Source organism: Misgurnus anguillicaudatus, chromosome 19 (genome assembly GCF_027580225.2).
Source record: "Misgurnus anguillicaudatus chromosome 19, ASM2758022v2, whole genome shotgun sequence".
NCBI lineage: Eukaryota > Metazoa > Chordata > Actinopteri > Cypriniformes > Cobitidae > Misgurnus > Misgurnus anguillicaudatus.
The window spans coordinates 26,033,669-26,052,211 of NC_073355.2; the positions used below are offsets into that span (position 1 = coordinate 26,033,669).

Below are 18,543 nucleotides of genomic sequence, written 5' to 3' on the forward strand. Positions count from 1 at the left end.
GAAAGACAAGTATGTGGGTTTTGACATTTCATCTACTGTAAGGACACAAAAAACAACAAATGCTGTGAAAGAATATTTAAAATAAATTTAGATCATGTATGATAGGGTCATACATGCAGTACTCCATCAGAGATGATGAAAAATGACACTTGTCTGTACTAAAAGAAAAACAATTGCTGTTGTTCCATTCCCCTAACTTTTAACCTCTCACCAAAAATGAATCAGTCCTTATCTACATGTACAGTACTCATTTCATAAAATGAAAATTGAATTACCATAAATGAAAGTTATATTTTACTTTGTAAATTATCTATTGATTCTGTACAGATATGAGACTCTGCCTTTGAAAATCCTTTGAGAGTCTTTTTCTACATAAAATCAAGATCCTACAAAGTAAAAAAGTAAAGAACATTCTGTAAAAATATAACCTTGATATCTTTAATACTGACTATCGTCTATGCTAAAAATTAAAATCCAATTTCTTTACTCTCAGAATTAGATTACGAGACTTCAGCCTTGATTTCACAGACAGGGTCACATATAATTCTCATTGTACCAATGACATCACCAGTAAATGCTGGGGATTTTCAACCAATCAGGTTTAGTAAATCTGTAGATCTTTGCCTTTTAGTTTCAATAACTGACAGTGGCGGCTCGTGACTGCTCTTCCGAGTGGCGCAAATTCAAAATCATGTGTGTTGCTTGCATTTTCAAATATGTGTTTGTTGCGTCACGTGAACCAAGTGCATCACGTGTCAAAACCGTTTATGGTAAAAGAGACGCTCACGTTCACAAAATACATGCAAGACACTCACTTAACATTAAACTCTGATTATGCATGAGATTATGCGAGTATCTGGCAAACGCGTCTCTTTTATCATAAACCCCCTAGACGCGTCTGCAGCAGGCACCCACCCCGACAAGACACGTGATGCACAAAGGACCACTCGACGCAGAACACGTATTTTGAAACTACGAACCACACACACATGACGGGCTACATACATGTTGTGACAAACTTCACATCAAGCGCCCTCGAAAAAAGAAGTCACCGGCCGCCACTGATAACTGATTTGCTACGGCACAAATAATACATTTCTAATGTCACTTTACAATAAGGTTGTATTTGTTAACATTGGTAAATGTTAAATATTAAACTGTTAATGTTAACTAAAACACGTAAATGCTGCAGAAGTATTGTTTCATATTAGCTAATGAGTTAACTCGGTAAAACATTTGCTGTAATTATGCAGCTGGTTGCCAGTAACTTACTGTAGAAGATAAAGACTGAAAATGTTTCATGTTCATTTAACTTTGAACAAACTGTTGCCAGTAAATAACATAAATGTAAAATCTACAGTAAGTTACTGGAAGTAATACTGCAATTTCTACAGAACTGTTTTACAGTGTAATGTTAACAAACACAACCTTATTGTAAAGTGTTACCAAGCATTTTAGCATTTATTTAGCATATAGCATATTTTAAAAATATCATAGAAAGCTATTCAAATTAGTTCATTTACAGTCCTTGTAAGTGATGAGTTTAAAGAGCTAGTGTTTACATACCCCCTCTCTTGCAATATAAAACATGGGTTGTATTAACCCATGGTTGGGTTCATTATGGGCAAACTGAATTGTGGTTCAAATTCAACTTTAAAAAAATCCATATTTGACCGAACCATAGATTAAACAACACAGCATTTGCTTGCAGTGAGACCTTTGCAAGCATTATCGGTCAGAGCTGTATAACCTCGCAGCCATTTTTCTCTACTCCATTTTTACTGCACTGCAGTCAAACTCTCACAACCGATGCAACCTGGAATTCTGACAGTTGGCTGTACGTCTGCTGAACGACTAGAAAAATAACATTGTGATCAGCAATTGAACCTATTTGTTTCTTATTCTGTGTTTGGAAATCATTCATGATGTACGTGTTTATTTATTATTAATCTACAACATAATCATAATATAATCAGTCATGTTAACATACGTATACGTAATATATAGTAGTTTTGCAGTAAAAACTGTAGCATTTAATTACGTACTGATATTTACAGCGAGCAGTTAAAGTTTTTCAACTTGCGATGTTGATTCAAAAGGACATGGAGCACTTTTGATGTTTGTGGTGATGTATTATGTGGAGAAATTGAAAATGAATTGGTGTAGCTATTAAAGACCCCTGGAGACTGAACCCTCATGATCTCCTGTTACAGTACAGATTCAAAAGTGAGGTTAAATAGGAGTAGAGGGGAAAATCAATCAGTCTGCAGAGGGGGAGAAAAAAAAGAGAGAAAGAGAGAGAGAGAAAGAGAGAGAGAGAGAGAGAGAGGGTGGGTGTGACTGTAGCCCTGCAGTGCAGCATTATTTCTATGCTTAAAGATAATGGTTAGAGAGGAAGATGACCACAATGCCCTCAGTCAGTGTGCTGTGGCCAGCATCCAAACTGCAGTTCTGCACACATATAGCCAGAGTCAGTCAATGGCTTGGCACAAGGGTATGTGTTAAATGTCTTTCAAAAGATATATAGATTTATACAAGCAATAAACTGCATCAAATCAAAATAGTATTTTACAATGGAAATAGGATTGGAAGGGGAAAAAATATAATAATAAGTGCATCTTGAAAGCAACTGGATGTCTTAATGTCAAGGTTAAAATGTTCATTTTGGAAGGCCAAATGTGCGTGCGTGAAATTTTATAGCTTGAATAATCTTTAACCCCAATGTTGTATACTTCATCATGTGTTACTACGTCCCAGAATGCTCTTTTCCACTGTTGCCTTGGCAACAATGAGCAGGAAGAAGTAAGAGGACAGAAGGTAGAGTGAGGGAGATGGATATACTACATGCAGTGGTGGAGGGCCGGGACATAAAATAATAAACAAATTTGAATACCAAAAGCAAAAGAACAACACAAAAACCGTTCATACAACATGTAAACAACTCTAGACTGATCTATGTACACACACACACACAGGTCAATATTATGAAATATATGACAAAGAGTGAGAAAACTTGATGTATACAATGTATACAACCAATCTCCAAATCTTTGACCTTTCCAGACTTCAAAGTAAAACAACAGTGAAACACTTTCTATGAGTATGCAGAGAGAGAGAAAGAGAAAATGAGAGAGAGAGAGAGAGAGAGAGAGAGAGAGAGAGAGAGGGTGTGGGGTGCAATGAAGGTTAGGATAAGACAGAGTTAGTCCTACACTATAAACTAATGACATGGTGAGCGAAAAGTTATATGTGGCCCTGATTCACCATATAGCTCTTAACTTTACAGTGTCAATTCATAACAATGCCCAACACTGTGTCCTGTTAATATGGCAACGGCATAGGTATGTCATTAACTTACCTGTGACAAAATAATCATCATCAATATATACATTTTGACATCTGTCTTGTGTTCCCTCACTTCCCTCTATACTTGGTCACTGTTTGTTTGTCTGTATTTGGCTGTTCAGCTGTCTGTCTCATAGTCAGTGTCTCATCTGATGTGATGTGTATGTAAGACATTTTCCTAAACAGTAAGACTACAGGACTGTAGCACACATCCTAACAGCGTTGGAGCTCAATGTTTCAGCACAGCCCTAGAGAGCATTTTTATTAGGCTTCTGCACAGGTCAGGAAGTTGCACTAGGATCTGACCTGGGTTCGGTGTCGAGTCCCGTGTCATGACACAGAAGATGGCTGGAATATTTATGTTTACGTTCCTTGTCAGTAGAGTGCAAAAGTACAAAAATCCCTTTCATTTTCTCTATAGAGACATTCATTTATACAAAGGATAAACAAAACCTACTAAGCTTTGTTGTTATTTTTTAATAATAATATTAATAGCCTAATATGCATCTAATAATAAGCAAAACCAAAAGTTCATTTTAAAAGTTGATTTGCCAAATTCTCAATGAATAGAGCCCTTCACGGATTCACCTTTTAGAAAAGCTGTTATACCACTTTCATTACATTTACATTTATGCATTTGGCAGACGATTTAATCCAAAGCGACTTACAGCACACTCTATAAAGAAATTTCTCATCAGTATGTGTGTTACCTGGGGATCTTACTGGATCTTACTTGATGCCGCTTTTGACACGGTCAATCACCACATCCTCCTGTTGATCCTCATGGCTATGGGTGTCTCTAACACAGCGCTTCTACTGTATGGTTCAAGTCGTACCTCTCAGGTAGGTCATTTAGGGTATCCTGGAGAGGTGACGTCTCCGAACCCCAATGTCTCGATACCGAGGTGCCTCAAGGCTCCGTGCTTGGACCACTGCTCTTTACGATATACATGACATCCCTGGGTTCTGTCATTCAAAAACATTATCGCGTACCTTCTGTGGAGCTGTTCCACAACTGTGGAATGATCTACCGGTCACGACGCGATCTGCTGACTCTGTTGCTGTCTTAAAGAATAGACTAAAAACCCATCTCTTCCCCCATTACCTCACTTCCTGATATAGGACTTACTATGTTTCTCCTTTTTTTCCTTTTTCTTTATCTGCACATTTAAAAAAATATATATATATACTAACCAACCCTTGGCTATGTATATTGTTTTGGACTTGATGAGACAATTTCCATGTGCACTTATGTATTGCTGTTTTTGTGTTGCTATAATTGCTTCTATTGTTTACCTCATTTGTAAGTCGCTTTGGATAAAAGCATCTGCTAAATGACTAAACGTGACTAAATGCTATACAACTGAGCTAAAAGAATACAATTTATGACATAATTCGCAATACTTTATGGGACTTACGCTTTGCTGTTTTATAAAAGATCAATGTCAAAGCAAAAAATAGTTTAGCCGGAAATAAAAATGACCCCATGATTCACCCACCCCCAAGCCCCCCGGGATACATATGTCCATCATCTTTCAGACAAACACAATTCGAGCTATTTTAGAAAATGTCCAGGGTCTTCCAAGCTTTATAGCGTAGAAAACAGGGTCCAGGACTTTCAACCCCAAGTGCATCAATCCTTCACAGAAGTAATCCACACGGCTCCAGAGGGTCAATAAAGGGCTTCTGAGGGTAATCAATGCAGTTTTGTAAGAAAAATGTATCCATATTTAAAACTTTATAAACTTTAATAACTAGCTTCAGGTAGCAATGCACATTATGCCCTGCGTAAAATGTGTATGCACTTTTTTGGGCTGAAAAGTTTTCTACCGTTATAAAGCCCGGAAGAGCTGGACATTCTCCAAAACAACCAAAATCTTGTGTGTATGAAAGGTGATAAACATACTGTATGTATCTCGGATGGCTTGAGGGTGAGTACATCATGGGGTGATTTTCATTATTTGCTATTCCTTTAAAGGTTTTTTACTTAATGCTTTAAAGCAAAGTTTATAAAGTCATTATTCATCTAGGAGCTGTTGAGTTTGGTTCATGGAACTGATTACTAATAAATGTATTAAACTATGTAGAGAAAATGAATGGGAAAAACACTACAACCAATGCCACAGAAAAGTGAGTGGTCACTGTTGAACTCTACAGACTTAAAGGTTTGAGAGGCTCATCTGCTGGCTGTGATGAAACACTGGTCAGTGGACCCCAGAGTGGAGGGCAGTTCCAGGAGAGAGAAGAAACCAGCTTTATTAAACAAAAACATAAAAGATAAAGCAAATTAACACAACCTTCTCAGTGACTGTTCACCAAAACCCCTAAACATTACAGCATTTCGTTTTAGAAAGACAAACACGGTGCACAATTCTAGTGAGTACAGGTTTTCTTCAAATGAAAACCCGAGGGGCATTCGACAAAGGTGAAAGGTCACTGTTAGGCAAAAGGAGGAGGAAGAAGTCACAGCAACACCAAATGGAATACAGTGCACACACACGACCACACACAAACATGGAAAGACAGTGTAACGGTGTAGCAACAAGAGCTGACATACAAACGCATGACACGACACAACCTGAGGAAGAAGATAACAACAACAGCTCGTCAGACAAGCTCACCTCAGAACACATCAGAAAATACAACACCCCCCAAAACACACACACAAATCATCTTTCACACACATAAATATATAAGGCACATGTTCATTAATACAAACGTGTGATGTTCAGGGTTTTTAACCTTTAGTGTGTGACCTTGAATGTAATAAAAGTTTTTGTATATATTTAAGAAATGTTTACATGTGTATATGTACATCTATATTATACAGTATATAAATACTTGATATATAAAAAAATTCTTAAAGTTATACATGCATGTGTGTGTATTTATATATACATAATTATCATACACAGTAGGGATGCATGATATATCGGCCGACATATCGTTATCGGCCAATAACTGCTTATTTTTAATATTATCGGTTATCGGTCTCATAGCAAAACAAGATGTCTGCGGTCTGCGAGGTTTTCATTGTGAAAATAATATGAATATTTATCAGCCTATAGATATCGGTTATCGGCCCCAAAATTTAAAGAGTTATCGGTATCGGCCAAAATTTCCATATCGGTGCATCCCTAATACACAGCACACAAACATATATGATGCAAACAAAAACTTTCACTCTGCGAACGATTAATTGCGATTAATCGTGATTAATCGTTATGCAGCCCTACTTGAATGTGTTAAACCATTATGGTCTCATGGGTTATGTTGTGAACATTAAAGCATTAACATGTAGTACCCTTTCTGTCTGGTGCACAGTATAGTTAAGAAAAAAGTGTGTGAACAATATAGGAAGTAAAAAAATCAGAAGCTTGATGAAAAAAGTGACAGAAACTTACTAGAAAAGGGAACAAGAGATGGAGAGAAAGACAGAATGGAAGAGACAGAGCTGTGACGTTACTGAGGATGATGAGGGAGTGAAGACTATAAATATACCAACAATATAATTTAACATCACTTATACGCTTACAGTAATACTATATCCCAAGCAAACTCTTAACATTCGAGTTAGAGAGAGGAATCGGACATTGACTTTAGTCTGTTGTGATTATATTGTGAACATTTTAATACTCGGATCAGTCTTATAATATACAAAAACACACAGACAGAATATATAAAATGCCTTATCCCCCCGATACACTTAAAAGCATTCGGTTTTCTTGTAATACATAATGTACTTTTACTGTAAAGTAAAAATTACCCATCATGCATTTTTCATAGAGGCACCAATCTCTCTGAAAGCTTAAAGTGAGCTGAGTGTCTGTGTCGAGTACAGTTCAGTATTGTGCGTTGAGAATGTGACTACTGATATAGTATTTGTAATGTTTTTGTAAAGGTGCCAGATGTATGTTAATATGCAAATTCACAAGTGTGCACTCAGCTAATTCCTATGCTGCAGCACAAGTGGCTTTTTATGGTTACCTCTGATTCACTATGGTTTGATCCAGGAAGTGGCAGAATTCGCATTGAGGTCCTGTTGCAGCAGTAGCCCTTCCGGCTTGAACCACTCCGCTCCTCGGGGGGAGACTGGGTAGTCGGCTGCAGATTCTAGTGTTTTTGTGGGGGGATTTAGGATTTGGTTGTGTAAGGAGGTGTATTTGGGATCGGTGGCAGCAGTAAAAAAAATATTGTGGTATGGTGAGAAGGGCAGTACAAGTAAAACATGCAGGCGCAAAAGAATACAGGACGTGGACAGATGTAAGAAGAGGCGAGATGAGGAAGAGTTGGACAAAAGCAAGTCGGATGAAGGCATGGTTGGGGGATTAAAAAGCATGGACACAGAATGGAGACCGGGGAGGAAGAGAGAATGAAATAATAAATCAATGAATGAGAGCAAGGGCTAGATAGCTGCTTAGAAAGCTATAAATTGAATTGTTACTGCAGGTGGCTGAAGCTTTGCTAATGATGACTGCCATTCAGAATGACTGATATTGTGAATGATGGAAAAGGAACTCTGATGTAAGTTACATGTTGATGGGCCTGTTCTGTGTACGTTATAACTGTGTAATTGCTGTATTGTTTGTAATGTACTGTATGTGCGTTTGAGCACTTGAATAAGTGAATAACTTACCTTTCTTTTTCTTTGTGCTAATAGTGTGAGTATAATCTGATGTGTTTGTGTAGTGGTGTTGCATACCTTTCCTGACATTGCTGTCTGTGGTGCGGAACTCTCCGGTACTGAGGAGAAAGCAGGCCCGGTCATGGGGGTAACGTTCGCGCCCCGTGCATGTCCCCAACCCACCAGTGGCTGGACTCCTGTCGTCTGGCCCCAGCACCTGGTCTATGGTGGGACAGTCTTCATTGGCCAGAGCTGCATTTGCAGCATCCCCATTCTGCTTTGAGTCTGACAATGCAGAAAGAAAAATGAATAAATAAAAGAAAAGATAAAGGACGGAACGAAAGCAAATTAGATGGAGCGGTAATTTATACGTGATGATATATAGTTGTAGTAACGTGAAAAGACAGAGGTCAGTGAAGAAGACAGTCGAGGGATGTATAACAAAAAAGGGGATGAGAGTGAAAGAGGAAATGGGACAAAAGCACATCAGTGACACTTGATTAAAATGGCGCAGGGGAGCAGGCACACAACATCGCACACACCACATCATACACAAAATGAATGAGCACAGGGGAAAAAAAAGAGTCAGATCTGCGCACACACGCAAACAAAGAAGCTGCAGGGGCACTTGTACTTATAGCTTCCGACACAGCTGTCACATATAATCTGACTTGAGTTACTGCTCAACAATTTACAGAAATAAGCCACGGGCAATGCTTGCTAAAGACATGGAAGAGATAAAAATAAAGATCGCATAGGAAGGAAAAGATCTAGGCATAGGCCTGTTACGCAATTGGTCCTCATTTGAAGAAATTACAAATTTTGATCCGAGATGGCAGAAATCCACATAACCATGAAATCTGAAATGATCATGTACTTACGCATACAGGACAGCTGCCAAAGTGTGATAAATGATTGTTTACAACATGCATGAATTAGATATACACTAGATAGTACACACTTTATTAACAGTGAGGCCATAAACCTTTTATAAACCCCTGGATGAACAGAACCAGATCATATAACTCATATAACTCAAATAATGACAACACACTCCTATGTTTAATAAACTAAAGGGGACATTACAAAACAACATTTTCAGTAGCATGAAAGTACTTTTAATGTTTTTGGAAGTAAAGCATTTTACTAATAAGACATTTTTTCACTAAGTATCGTGTGTATCATGATCAGTCACTTTTTTAATGTGAATTCTAAACTCCATTCGAGTCCCTGGGCGGCATTGTCTACATAAATTTGTATTTAGTTAAAGGTCCCGTTCTTTCTGTGTTTTTGAAGCTTTGATTGTGTTTACAGTGCGCAACATGTGTTCATGTTTCATGTGTAAAAAACAGCTGTATTTTTTACACAATTTACTTATCTTTATACCACTGCTGTTTTTACTGTCCTAAAAACGGGCTGATGTCTTCTTTGTTGCATGAAGCCCCTTTTCCAGAAATACATAATGAGTTCTGATTGTGCAGTTTGTTTAAGTGTGTTGTGATTCGACAACAGCTTAGCTTAGCAGTGCCGTTTGAGCTTATAGAGGGTATGCATTGATGTCACATTTCCACGTGACCACGCCGGAGCGCCCTGTTGAGTGGCAAAACATTAGCAAAATGGCGGCCGCAAAAATGTCAGTATAACTCACAATTATTATCAGCAAAAATTGAATTTATTTGGACTTGATAGCAGAGGTGGACAATACTTAGTTACATTAGTTACATTTTCCAAGCATCTGTGCTTTATTAGGGTGTTTGTATTGGGAAAAAATGTTCCTTAACTACATTCTAAAGCATAGAATCATACTGTGTATTCTTTAATATTGCATATAAAATTTATTTAATACCTAATTGTGTAAATTGTGTAATTTTACTTGAGTAAAAAAGTATGTTAATTTAATTAAATATTAAATGTAAAACAAAAACGTATTATTTATGATATGTAGAGTAAAAATTATGATAATATGCTTTGGAATGTATGTGTTCCAAAGAAAAACACGGATAAAATACAAATACTTGAAAAAAATACTTTTAAGTAGAAAGTTAAACCTTTGCTTGATAGTGACCCTAGTGGGCTGTCGATGTTGGCATGAATAATCAATTTACTTCTCCTTTCGGTGTTTTTTGGCAGTCTGTAAATGATAGCTCCGAATTCTTGTTAATCTGTTAGTACAGTCTATCGCACAACAGCTTTTTCCCATTTAGACGCTTTTTTTGCTGATTTCACACAATACACAAATTATTATTTTAAAAGACAGCGCATCTTTTGCCACTCAGTGGGTGTAACCGCAGTCACTTTCGCCGAAGGTGACATCACGTGCATACCCTCTATAGCTGGTGACTGACGTATTCCTGTGGGCAGAGTTTAGTCAAAAAACTGTTTTATTGACGTCATTTAACCGTGAAGTAGAGGGCTGTAGTCCAAACCGGCCATTCGCTGCAGGCTTTGAAAGAAGAATTTTGTTAAAGAAAATATATTAAACTTTGAGCTTTATAATTTTGCAGGTATTATTTATGCTCTAACAGCAACATTACACACTAACTAAAGTTTGAAAAATGAGATCAGGAAGAACGTGACTCTTAAAATATATTATATACAATCCAAAATAATGCTATTTGCTCATTTATTTAAAAACTTTTTGGTTCTACAAAATACTGCTCAGATCAAATTATGAATTATATCACAGAAGTTGCATATTTAAAAAATATGCTTCAAGTAGCTTCAATGTGACATTGTGTTAGTTAGGAGATTAGTGCAGCTAACTATATTTTCAAAAGGGTAGTAAGACTGCATTTTAACTACTTTACTTAAGAGTTATTTTAAAGCTGACGAAAAAGTTTCAAAGCTTCCTCAACACTCACTCACTTGCACATGGGGACAGCAGGCAAATTACTTCATTATAACATTTATACTTTTTTTAGTACTTCATAAAGCCTTATCATCTGTCCACATGACAAATATGATGTCAGTATTGTAGGTGTTAGGGCATATGGGATTTGAAGCTACAGGAGGGCACATGTGCTCAAGTATTTTCTCGCAGCGAGCATCTTAGGATGTTTATGTTCCCTTTTATGTCCTCTGGAACTTCCAGCTGTGAGAACTCCAAGAATGAGCGAAACAAAGAGGAGGAGCGCCAAACGACAGCTTTCATCCGCATCAGAGGAGGCTCTGTTATCAAATTATTGCGAATGCAATGTTGGATCTATGACGCATCTGGCAGAATCCGTTTAAAATCACGTGCCGATTCGGCTTCTGAAACATGTCAGCTTTTGGTAAAGGCCAAATATGGCACAGGCTAATCTGAGAGTGTTGTGACTAATCTGCCTCATGTTAATCTTAGCATGGGGTGTGTATATCCGCGTCCTGCACAGATATGACAGAAGGAGTTTTCTCGGCTACATGAGCTCACAACTGATCTTGACTGGCACCCGCACATACAGAAAAATACACACACACACACACACACACACACACTCACAAACACGTTCACAAACAGCTCCATGTCCATCATCCACTCACTGTCAGAGCCTGAAGCTGGTTGAGGATATTCGTGATTATATTTCCTTCTCTTTGGAGGGCTTGATGAGGGCAGGAGAAGAGATGATGGGATGTAATTTAAGATGCTGTTTTTTGCAGTGTTGAAATTTAATCCTACTATAATTCAAATAACATTTCTGTCAAGATTATAGGACATTATTACTGTGTTAAGAGCGGTTCACACAGAGCATGCTTCTTTTGCATTACTTTTTAATGTACACTTTTATCCAAAGCCACATTCAGGCATTTTAGCAGAAATCTGGAAATCGAGCCATTGAGTTTTGCATTGCTAGTGCATGAGAGTTAATATTTGTACTACTTTTTGACTTTTATTTCATTTGAATGCAAGAAGGTGTTCTGTGTGAACGCTTCCCTACACAAGATTATTAAAACAGACCCTGTTAAAGTGATGGGAGTGATAAAAACTTATAGGGGATGGTCATGGGTCTATAAACAAAATGTTCATGACAGCATTAAGTGCATATAAACACACACTCACATCTCAAAGCATAGGACATGTGCTGTTTGTCAATAGCAAAAATATGTATTTTGTAATTTAAGACCCACATGGACACACACACCTGCTCTGTTAATCTCTATGATTTCCTCCTGTGCAAGAGGACAGTCTCCCGCCATGCTCCCAGAGCCCACCATACCGCCCAGCACATTACCCATGAGCCTGTGCGGTGAGGCAGTGGCCATGGCCAGGGCATCTGGTTTACAGTAGTTGGGCGATCCAGGCTGTGGAGCCCGTGGGATGTGCTTGTTCTTTTTCTTGGGTAGCTTCTGCTTGGCCATGGCTAGAGAGTAGTACATGCCGAAGTTGTTCACAATGACGGGCACAGGCATGGCAATGGTCAGCACGCCCGCCAGGGCGCACAAGGCGCCCACTAACATACCAGACCATGTCTCTGGATACATGTCACCGTAGCCCAGTGTCGTCATGGTCACCACCGCCCACCAAAAGCCAATGGGGATGTTTTTAAATTTGGTGTGGGCACTCGCCGTGGGGTCGTCCGGGGACGCGCCGATGCGCTCGGCGTAGTAGATCATAGTGGCGAAGATAAGCACTCCGAGGGCGAGGAAGATGATGAGGAGCAAGAATTCGTTGGTGCTGGCGCGGAGCGTGTGACCCAGCACCCTCAGCCCCACGAAATGGCGCGTGAGCTTGAAGATTCGCAGGATTCGGACGAATCGCACGACACGCAAAAAGCCCAGCACGTCTTTAGCTGCTTTAGAGGAGAGTCCGCTCAGCGCCACCTCCAGGTAAAAGGGCAGAATGGCTACAAAGTCGATGATGTTCAGCGAGCTCTTGAAGAACTCGGCCTTGTCCGGGCAGAAAATCACGCGAGCGAACACCTCGATGGTGAACCAGATGACACAGACTCCCTCCACATAGGTGAGCCAGTTATCCGTCACTACCTCAAACGCAGCCTCCTCCCGCGTGACGTTTCCCACCGTCACGTTCTCTGTCTTATTGTAGATGGTGTTGAAGGCCTCGTGCGTCTCCAAGCAAAATGTTGAGATGGAGATGAGGATGAACAGAAGCGAGCCGAACGCCACATACTAAAAACAGAGACAGAGAGAAGAGACAGGAAAAAAGGGAAGAAGACACAAAAAGAGATGAGAAGATGAGCACATTAATATTCAAAAGTGAAATCTGAGATATACTATTGTCACATTATTGAATTCAGTATTTTTACAGTGGCTTGTATAACGTCTGTCTACATACAACTCAGAGGACCTTTAAAGGTGCAGTGTGTAAATTTTAGCGACATCTAGTGGTGAGGTTGCGAAATGTAACTAACGGCTTAGTCCACGGCTCACCCCTCGCTTTTGAAACGCATAGAGACGCTACAGTAGCCGCCACCAGACAAACATGTCATCGTCGGAGACAACTTTGTAAAAAAATTTGTCCGTTAAGGGTTTTTGTAGAAACATGGCGGCACAAAATGGCGACTTCCATGTAAGGAGACCCTCAGTGTATGTAGATAAAAACGTCTCATTCTAAGGTAATAAACACATAACGGTTCATTATGAAAGGTCTTATACACCCCTGATAATATAGTTTTGTATATTGTTTTGCATTTCTGTCAAGAGATGCTTCTAAAAAATTACACACTGCACCTTTAACCTCCTAAGACCCAAGATTTGGTTTGTCTTTTTTCAGATTTCTTCCAGCTATTTTGGGGTTAGGAAGAAGCAATAAATATAATAACCAAATATTTTTCTTTGAAAATTAAGCAGTGTAATTGTCCACACTTGTGTACAACAGGTTCCAGTTAAACAAAATTAAGTATTATGGTGCAAACACCAAAAAAATGGTATGTGGACATCCAGGTCTTATGAGGTTAAAGCATAAAACATCTTGTTTTCAAATGGTTGAGTCTTCATATTGGGAGCGTCATCGTTTTCAATATTTTTACAACCATTTTTTGTTTAAAAATAAAAAAGAACAATATTAAGTTAAAATTGACCAAACACATAATTGTATATTAAAATGTATTAAAATTATAAGTATATTACTGATGCTTACTCTAATAATAAGTTTGCGATGTAAACATCATAACAACATGAAAATACTTTAATATGGTACTATATGCACTATATTATTTTTAAATGCAACATTTCATGTATACAACAAGTAACAAGTTTAATCTCTCTACTCAGTAAAGGCTACTTTACCTGGAAAATGAGAACATTTTGTCATCCACACCTGCATACTACAGGTAAATAGCATCATTGACATTCTGCACATTAAACCGTCTATATATCATTGTATAGCACTTTTACATCCAAGGTTGCTGTGATGCATTTTGGACCACTGCAGAGGTCTGTCTCATGCGTAGTCAGCTATACGGCAGACAGAGGGCACCAAATACTCCCAAACAGAACGAGCACAATCGCTCAAGGCACAGAAAAATAATGGAAACGGTGTGAATGCAGCAGTCTCATTGACACATTGTACTAAAGGAAACACCAGAAAAGGAGCAGAGGGACCAGCAGCAGACTATTTTGGAAAAAAGGGGGGTAAGGACGGGAGAGGAGAACAGAGAAGATTGATGTACTAGTCTATACACAAAAAGCTGTGATGGAGGAAAGTGATTTTAAATTTAGAAAAAGAGAAATAACATCAGGAAATGGAAAAGGGGCTAAGGGAGGGGCCAGATCTCACAACAGAGATGTCATGATGCAGATATATGTGCATTGATTGGCTATGTTAAAGCCTACATTCTTTTCTCCTATCAGCTGTGATCAATATTATCCCTGTATCTCAGTGCCAGCATCCGCATCTATATCATGAATCTTTTTGAGGTATCCTGTAATTACCGGCAACTATGCAGAATTATATGTGTACAATGCTGCCGCTGCTATTCCCCTCCGCAGTGCTCACATTACGCTTGCTCCCCCTTTTCTGACATCTCCCCAACTGGGGTAAACCATTTCTTATGTGGAGGAGTGTTTCTCCACCTCCTTTTCTCGTTTCCGTACACTGACGAATCATATACTAAGTAATGAAGTACATGTAAGCTGCCCACATGTGGCTCATCATGGTTGACGGTTACATCATGTTCAGTAACGCATAACGCATGAAGTTCGCAGAAAAGCCCTCTGACAGTACCGGCTTTTTAACCATTTGAATTGAGACACCTCAAAAACAGTTTTAAGGGCATATCTCAAATAACTGCAGTCAGGTCAATCCTCCCATGATAAAGCAGTAGCAGTCAAATGAAGGACTGAGGCGTCCTGGGAGAATAAACTAATTCCCCAACCCGATTAGCATGAACTAATTTAACAAGCCTATCTTGTCGTGCCCTCAAAATCCTGATGAGGGACCAGATTGTGTGTCACATCGGCTCTCACGATGTCACCAGAACTCCTCACGTTCTGCTCTAGATACATGAAAGAACCAAAATCAAAATACAAGTGAACAACAAACGTATGTGTATTTATTTTGTGTCAGATGCCGGCGATGAGCCATTTCTTTACGCAAAAATTCAACAATTGTTGTGGTTGAGTCCACAAAGCAATGCAGGTAGGAAAGGTTAAAGATTGCCAATGAGCAGAGAGAGAGAGAGAGAGAGAGAGATTTAAGAACATATAAACTGATCCGAAGCATTGCATGTTTCAAGTTAGAGGACATTAGGTTGATGTAGCAACTAGTCTAACTTTTAAAGGATTAGTCAATTTTCTTTAAAAAAAATCATATGTCATCCAAAATGTTGATGTCTCTCTTTGTTCAGTCGAAAAGAAATTATGTTTTTTGAGGAAAACATTCCAGGATTTTTCTTATTTTAATGGACTTTAATGGACCCCAACACTTAACAGTTTTAATGTAGTTTAACATTACAGTTTCAAAGGACTCTAAACGATCCCAAACGAGGCATAAGGGTCTTATCTAGCGAAACGATTGTCATTTTTGACAAGAAAAAAAAATGCACCTTTAAACCACAACTTCTCGTCTTCCTCCGATCCTGTGACGAGCCAGCGCGACCTCACGCAATACATCATCACGTCAAAAGGTCACGTATGACGTATCGAAACTCCGCCCCAGTGTTTACAAGTGTAGAGAAAGAGGACCGTTCCGACGTTGTTGTATGTGGAATGATACTAATTAATGTCTTTGTTTTAGTTTATTGTTTAAAATGGTGCGTAAATGTGCGTTTCATATATGTAACACGTGACCTTTCGCGGTCATTACGCAATTACGTGAGGTCGCGGTGGCACGTCACAGGACCGGAGGAAGTTGTGGTTTAAAAGTGCATATTTTTTGTTTTTCTTGCCAAAAATGACAATCATTTCGCTAGATAAGACCCTTATGCCTCGTTTGAGATCATTTAGAGTCCTCTAAAACTGCAATTTTAAACTGCATTAAAACTGTTACGCGTGGGTGTCCATTAAAGTCCATTAAAATGAGAAAAATTCTGGAATGTTTTCCTCAAAAAACATAATTTCTTCTCGACTGAACAAAGAAAGACATCAACATTTTGGATGACATGGTGGTGAGTAATTTTTTTTTTAAATGGACTAATCTTTAAAAAAATCTTATGTTATGCCTCTTAAAATAAGATTCAGTTTTGACAAGCAGTAAGTTCTACATAAATAACATTTTGAAATTGTAAAATTGTTTATAAATCGCAGAAGTGCATGATTCAAGTTTTTCACTTTCTTTACAGTACGTGGTTATGGAACGAATCATATTATCATCATATCTAACTATCTTACTATAATATTGCTTTACTGTTCATTTGCATTTGCACAACTTTAACCAATTTCTTACCTACATTGTGCCACACACATCGCATCACCACCAATCCCTGTTAAAAATGAACATGTTCCTATTCCTCTGCAGCTGCGAGTTGCTTTGTGAGCACAATTCAACCTTTTAATTCTTAAAGAAAGCAAACTTTGAATTATATGCAAGAAAAGCCTTGAGTTTTCACTGCGGTCTGGCTCCACAGTTGTTGAATGGACTCTGAGAATATCACTCTTTAAAGATTTAGAGGATAAAGAAGAACTCCAGCAGGAGAAACTCTCCTGAAATAAAGTATCTCTTCACCATGAAGCCATAATTCCACTCTTGGGATTGTGGACATGCCTCTAATGGCTGTTTGCAACCCATATTTGTGCTTTCATTCTTGTATTCTGTTACAAGATGCAACACCACTATGGACATTTCCATAACCATCAAGTTTTTCTGGGAAGAAATGTTTTGTGAAATGTTAGACTAAATGTTGACACTAAAGCAAGCCTATTTGATACAATCAAACTTTCTGGAACATCTTAAACAGGCCAGGACAAAATAGCATGACTTGCACAATACAATACAAAGTCAAAATTTGAGTGTTGCTCGTGTATGCACCTGCCATATAAACTAATATTTGAGAATCAGCATCATCTAGGAATATGATTACTGTCAAACACAAGCTTATCTTGACAGCTCATAATAAGCTCCAGACGCACTGGGCTTGGGTGCTCATATGGGAGATGAGGGTTTGAGTCCAGTCTGCTCGCTGTCCCAAATGCCCTCCATCCACCATCTCTCAAGTTTATTACTACAAATGGCAAAAACCAACCATTTGTTTACCATCAAGCATAATATGTACAATCATTCAGGAGCATATATGACCTGATGAACTGTCTGGTTGAACAATGCTATTTCATTTTCTTGAGGTATTTCCTATATTAAAAGAAATTGTACACTGTAATGGGATACATTAAAAAAAAATTTGCAACTGTGTGGATTCAGGAGATGTACAGGCTTGTTCTAGGTGACAAAAAAAGAGCGTTTGCAGTGCAAGTCACCAATATCTTGGTCAATATCATGTATGTTTATGTTTAGTCTTTGTGGTTAGCCAAAATTTAAATACATATATCAAAAAAAAAAAATGTAACTATTGGACGTGTATTAAAATAACTAAATATTCAGCTTTGGGGGAAAATTAAAGACCAATCCAAAAATATTTTCAGTTTTTCTGAATTTACTATTTACTGAATATTACTATTACTTTGCATTAAATCAGTGCTTCTCAATTATTTTCTGTCACGCCCCCCCCTAGGAAGAGGTAGACATTTCGCGCCCCCCCCAACTCTCCGCCCCGACTGTAAATAGTATAATTTGTCTATAAAATTACACATCTGCAAAACATTGTATCCTTATTAACATTGAGAAAACACAAAAAGAAAACACAAAAAAAGAAATATCGATCAACTTACAACAAAGAATAACTTTATTAACATTGTTTTTTAGTCTGTAACAGAAAAGACTTAAAATGCATCAATTTGCCTGAAATAAAAAAATCAATCCTTATTTAAAGTATAATATTTTTTGACCATTTGATACTTAAAAATTAAATATAATCAATAAATAATAATAAAAAATGCAAGCGGCTTATCAGCGTGATTGGGGTGTAATGTCTTTAAAAATCACTTCCTGAAAAAGTATTTTCCCTGGGGTCTCGCGCTCCCCCCCTGGTGTCGCTTCGAGCCCCTCCCTGGGGGTCCCGCCCCACTATTTGAGAAGCACTGCATTAAAT

General features: G+C 38.3%; 1 protein-coding gene across 10 annotated transcripts in view; it reads right to left on the reverse strand.

Annotated features, from left to right (window-relative positions):
• kcnc3a (potassium voltage-gated channel, Shaw-related subfamily, member 3a) overlaps positions 1-18,543 on the reverse strand; it is a 60,727-nt gene that overhangs the window by 11,698 nt on the left and 30,486 nt on the right. For 5 of the 10 annotated variants that reach the window (XM_055193955.2, XM_055193957.2, XM_073857279.1 and 2 more), the window contains exons 3-4: positions 12,088-13,072; positions 8,048-8,254 (exon numbers count right to left, since the gene is read on the reverse strand). In XM_055193955.2, the coding sequence (XP_055049930.2) occupies positions 8,048-8,254; positions 12,088-13,072 (1,192 nt within the window). Of the gene's footprint in view, positions 1-5,902; positions 5,924-7,332; positions 7,459-8,047; positions 8,255-11,488; positions 11,548-12,087; positions 13,073-18,543 lie in introns of those variants that run through there. The other 5 variants (XR_012359238.1, XM_073857277.1, XM_055193951.2 and 2 more) reach the window with 3 other exon arrangements.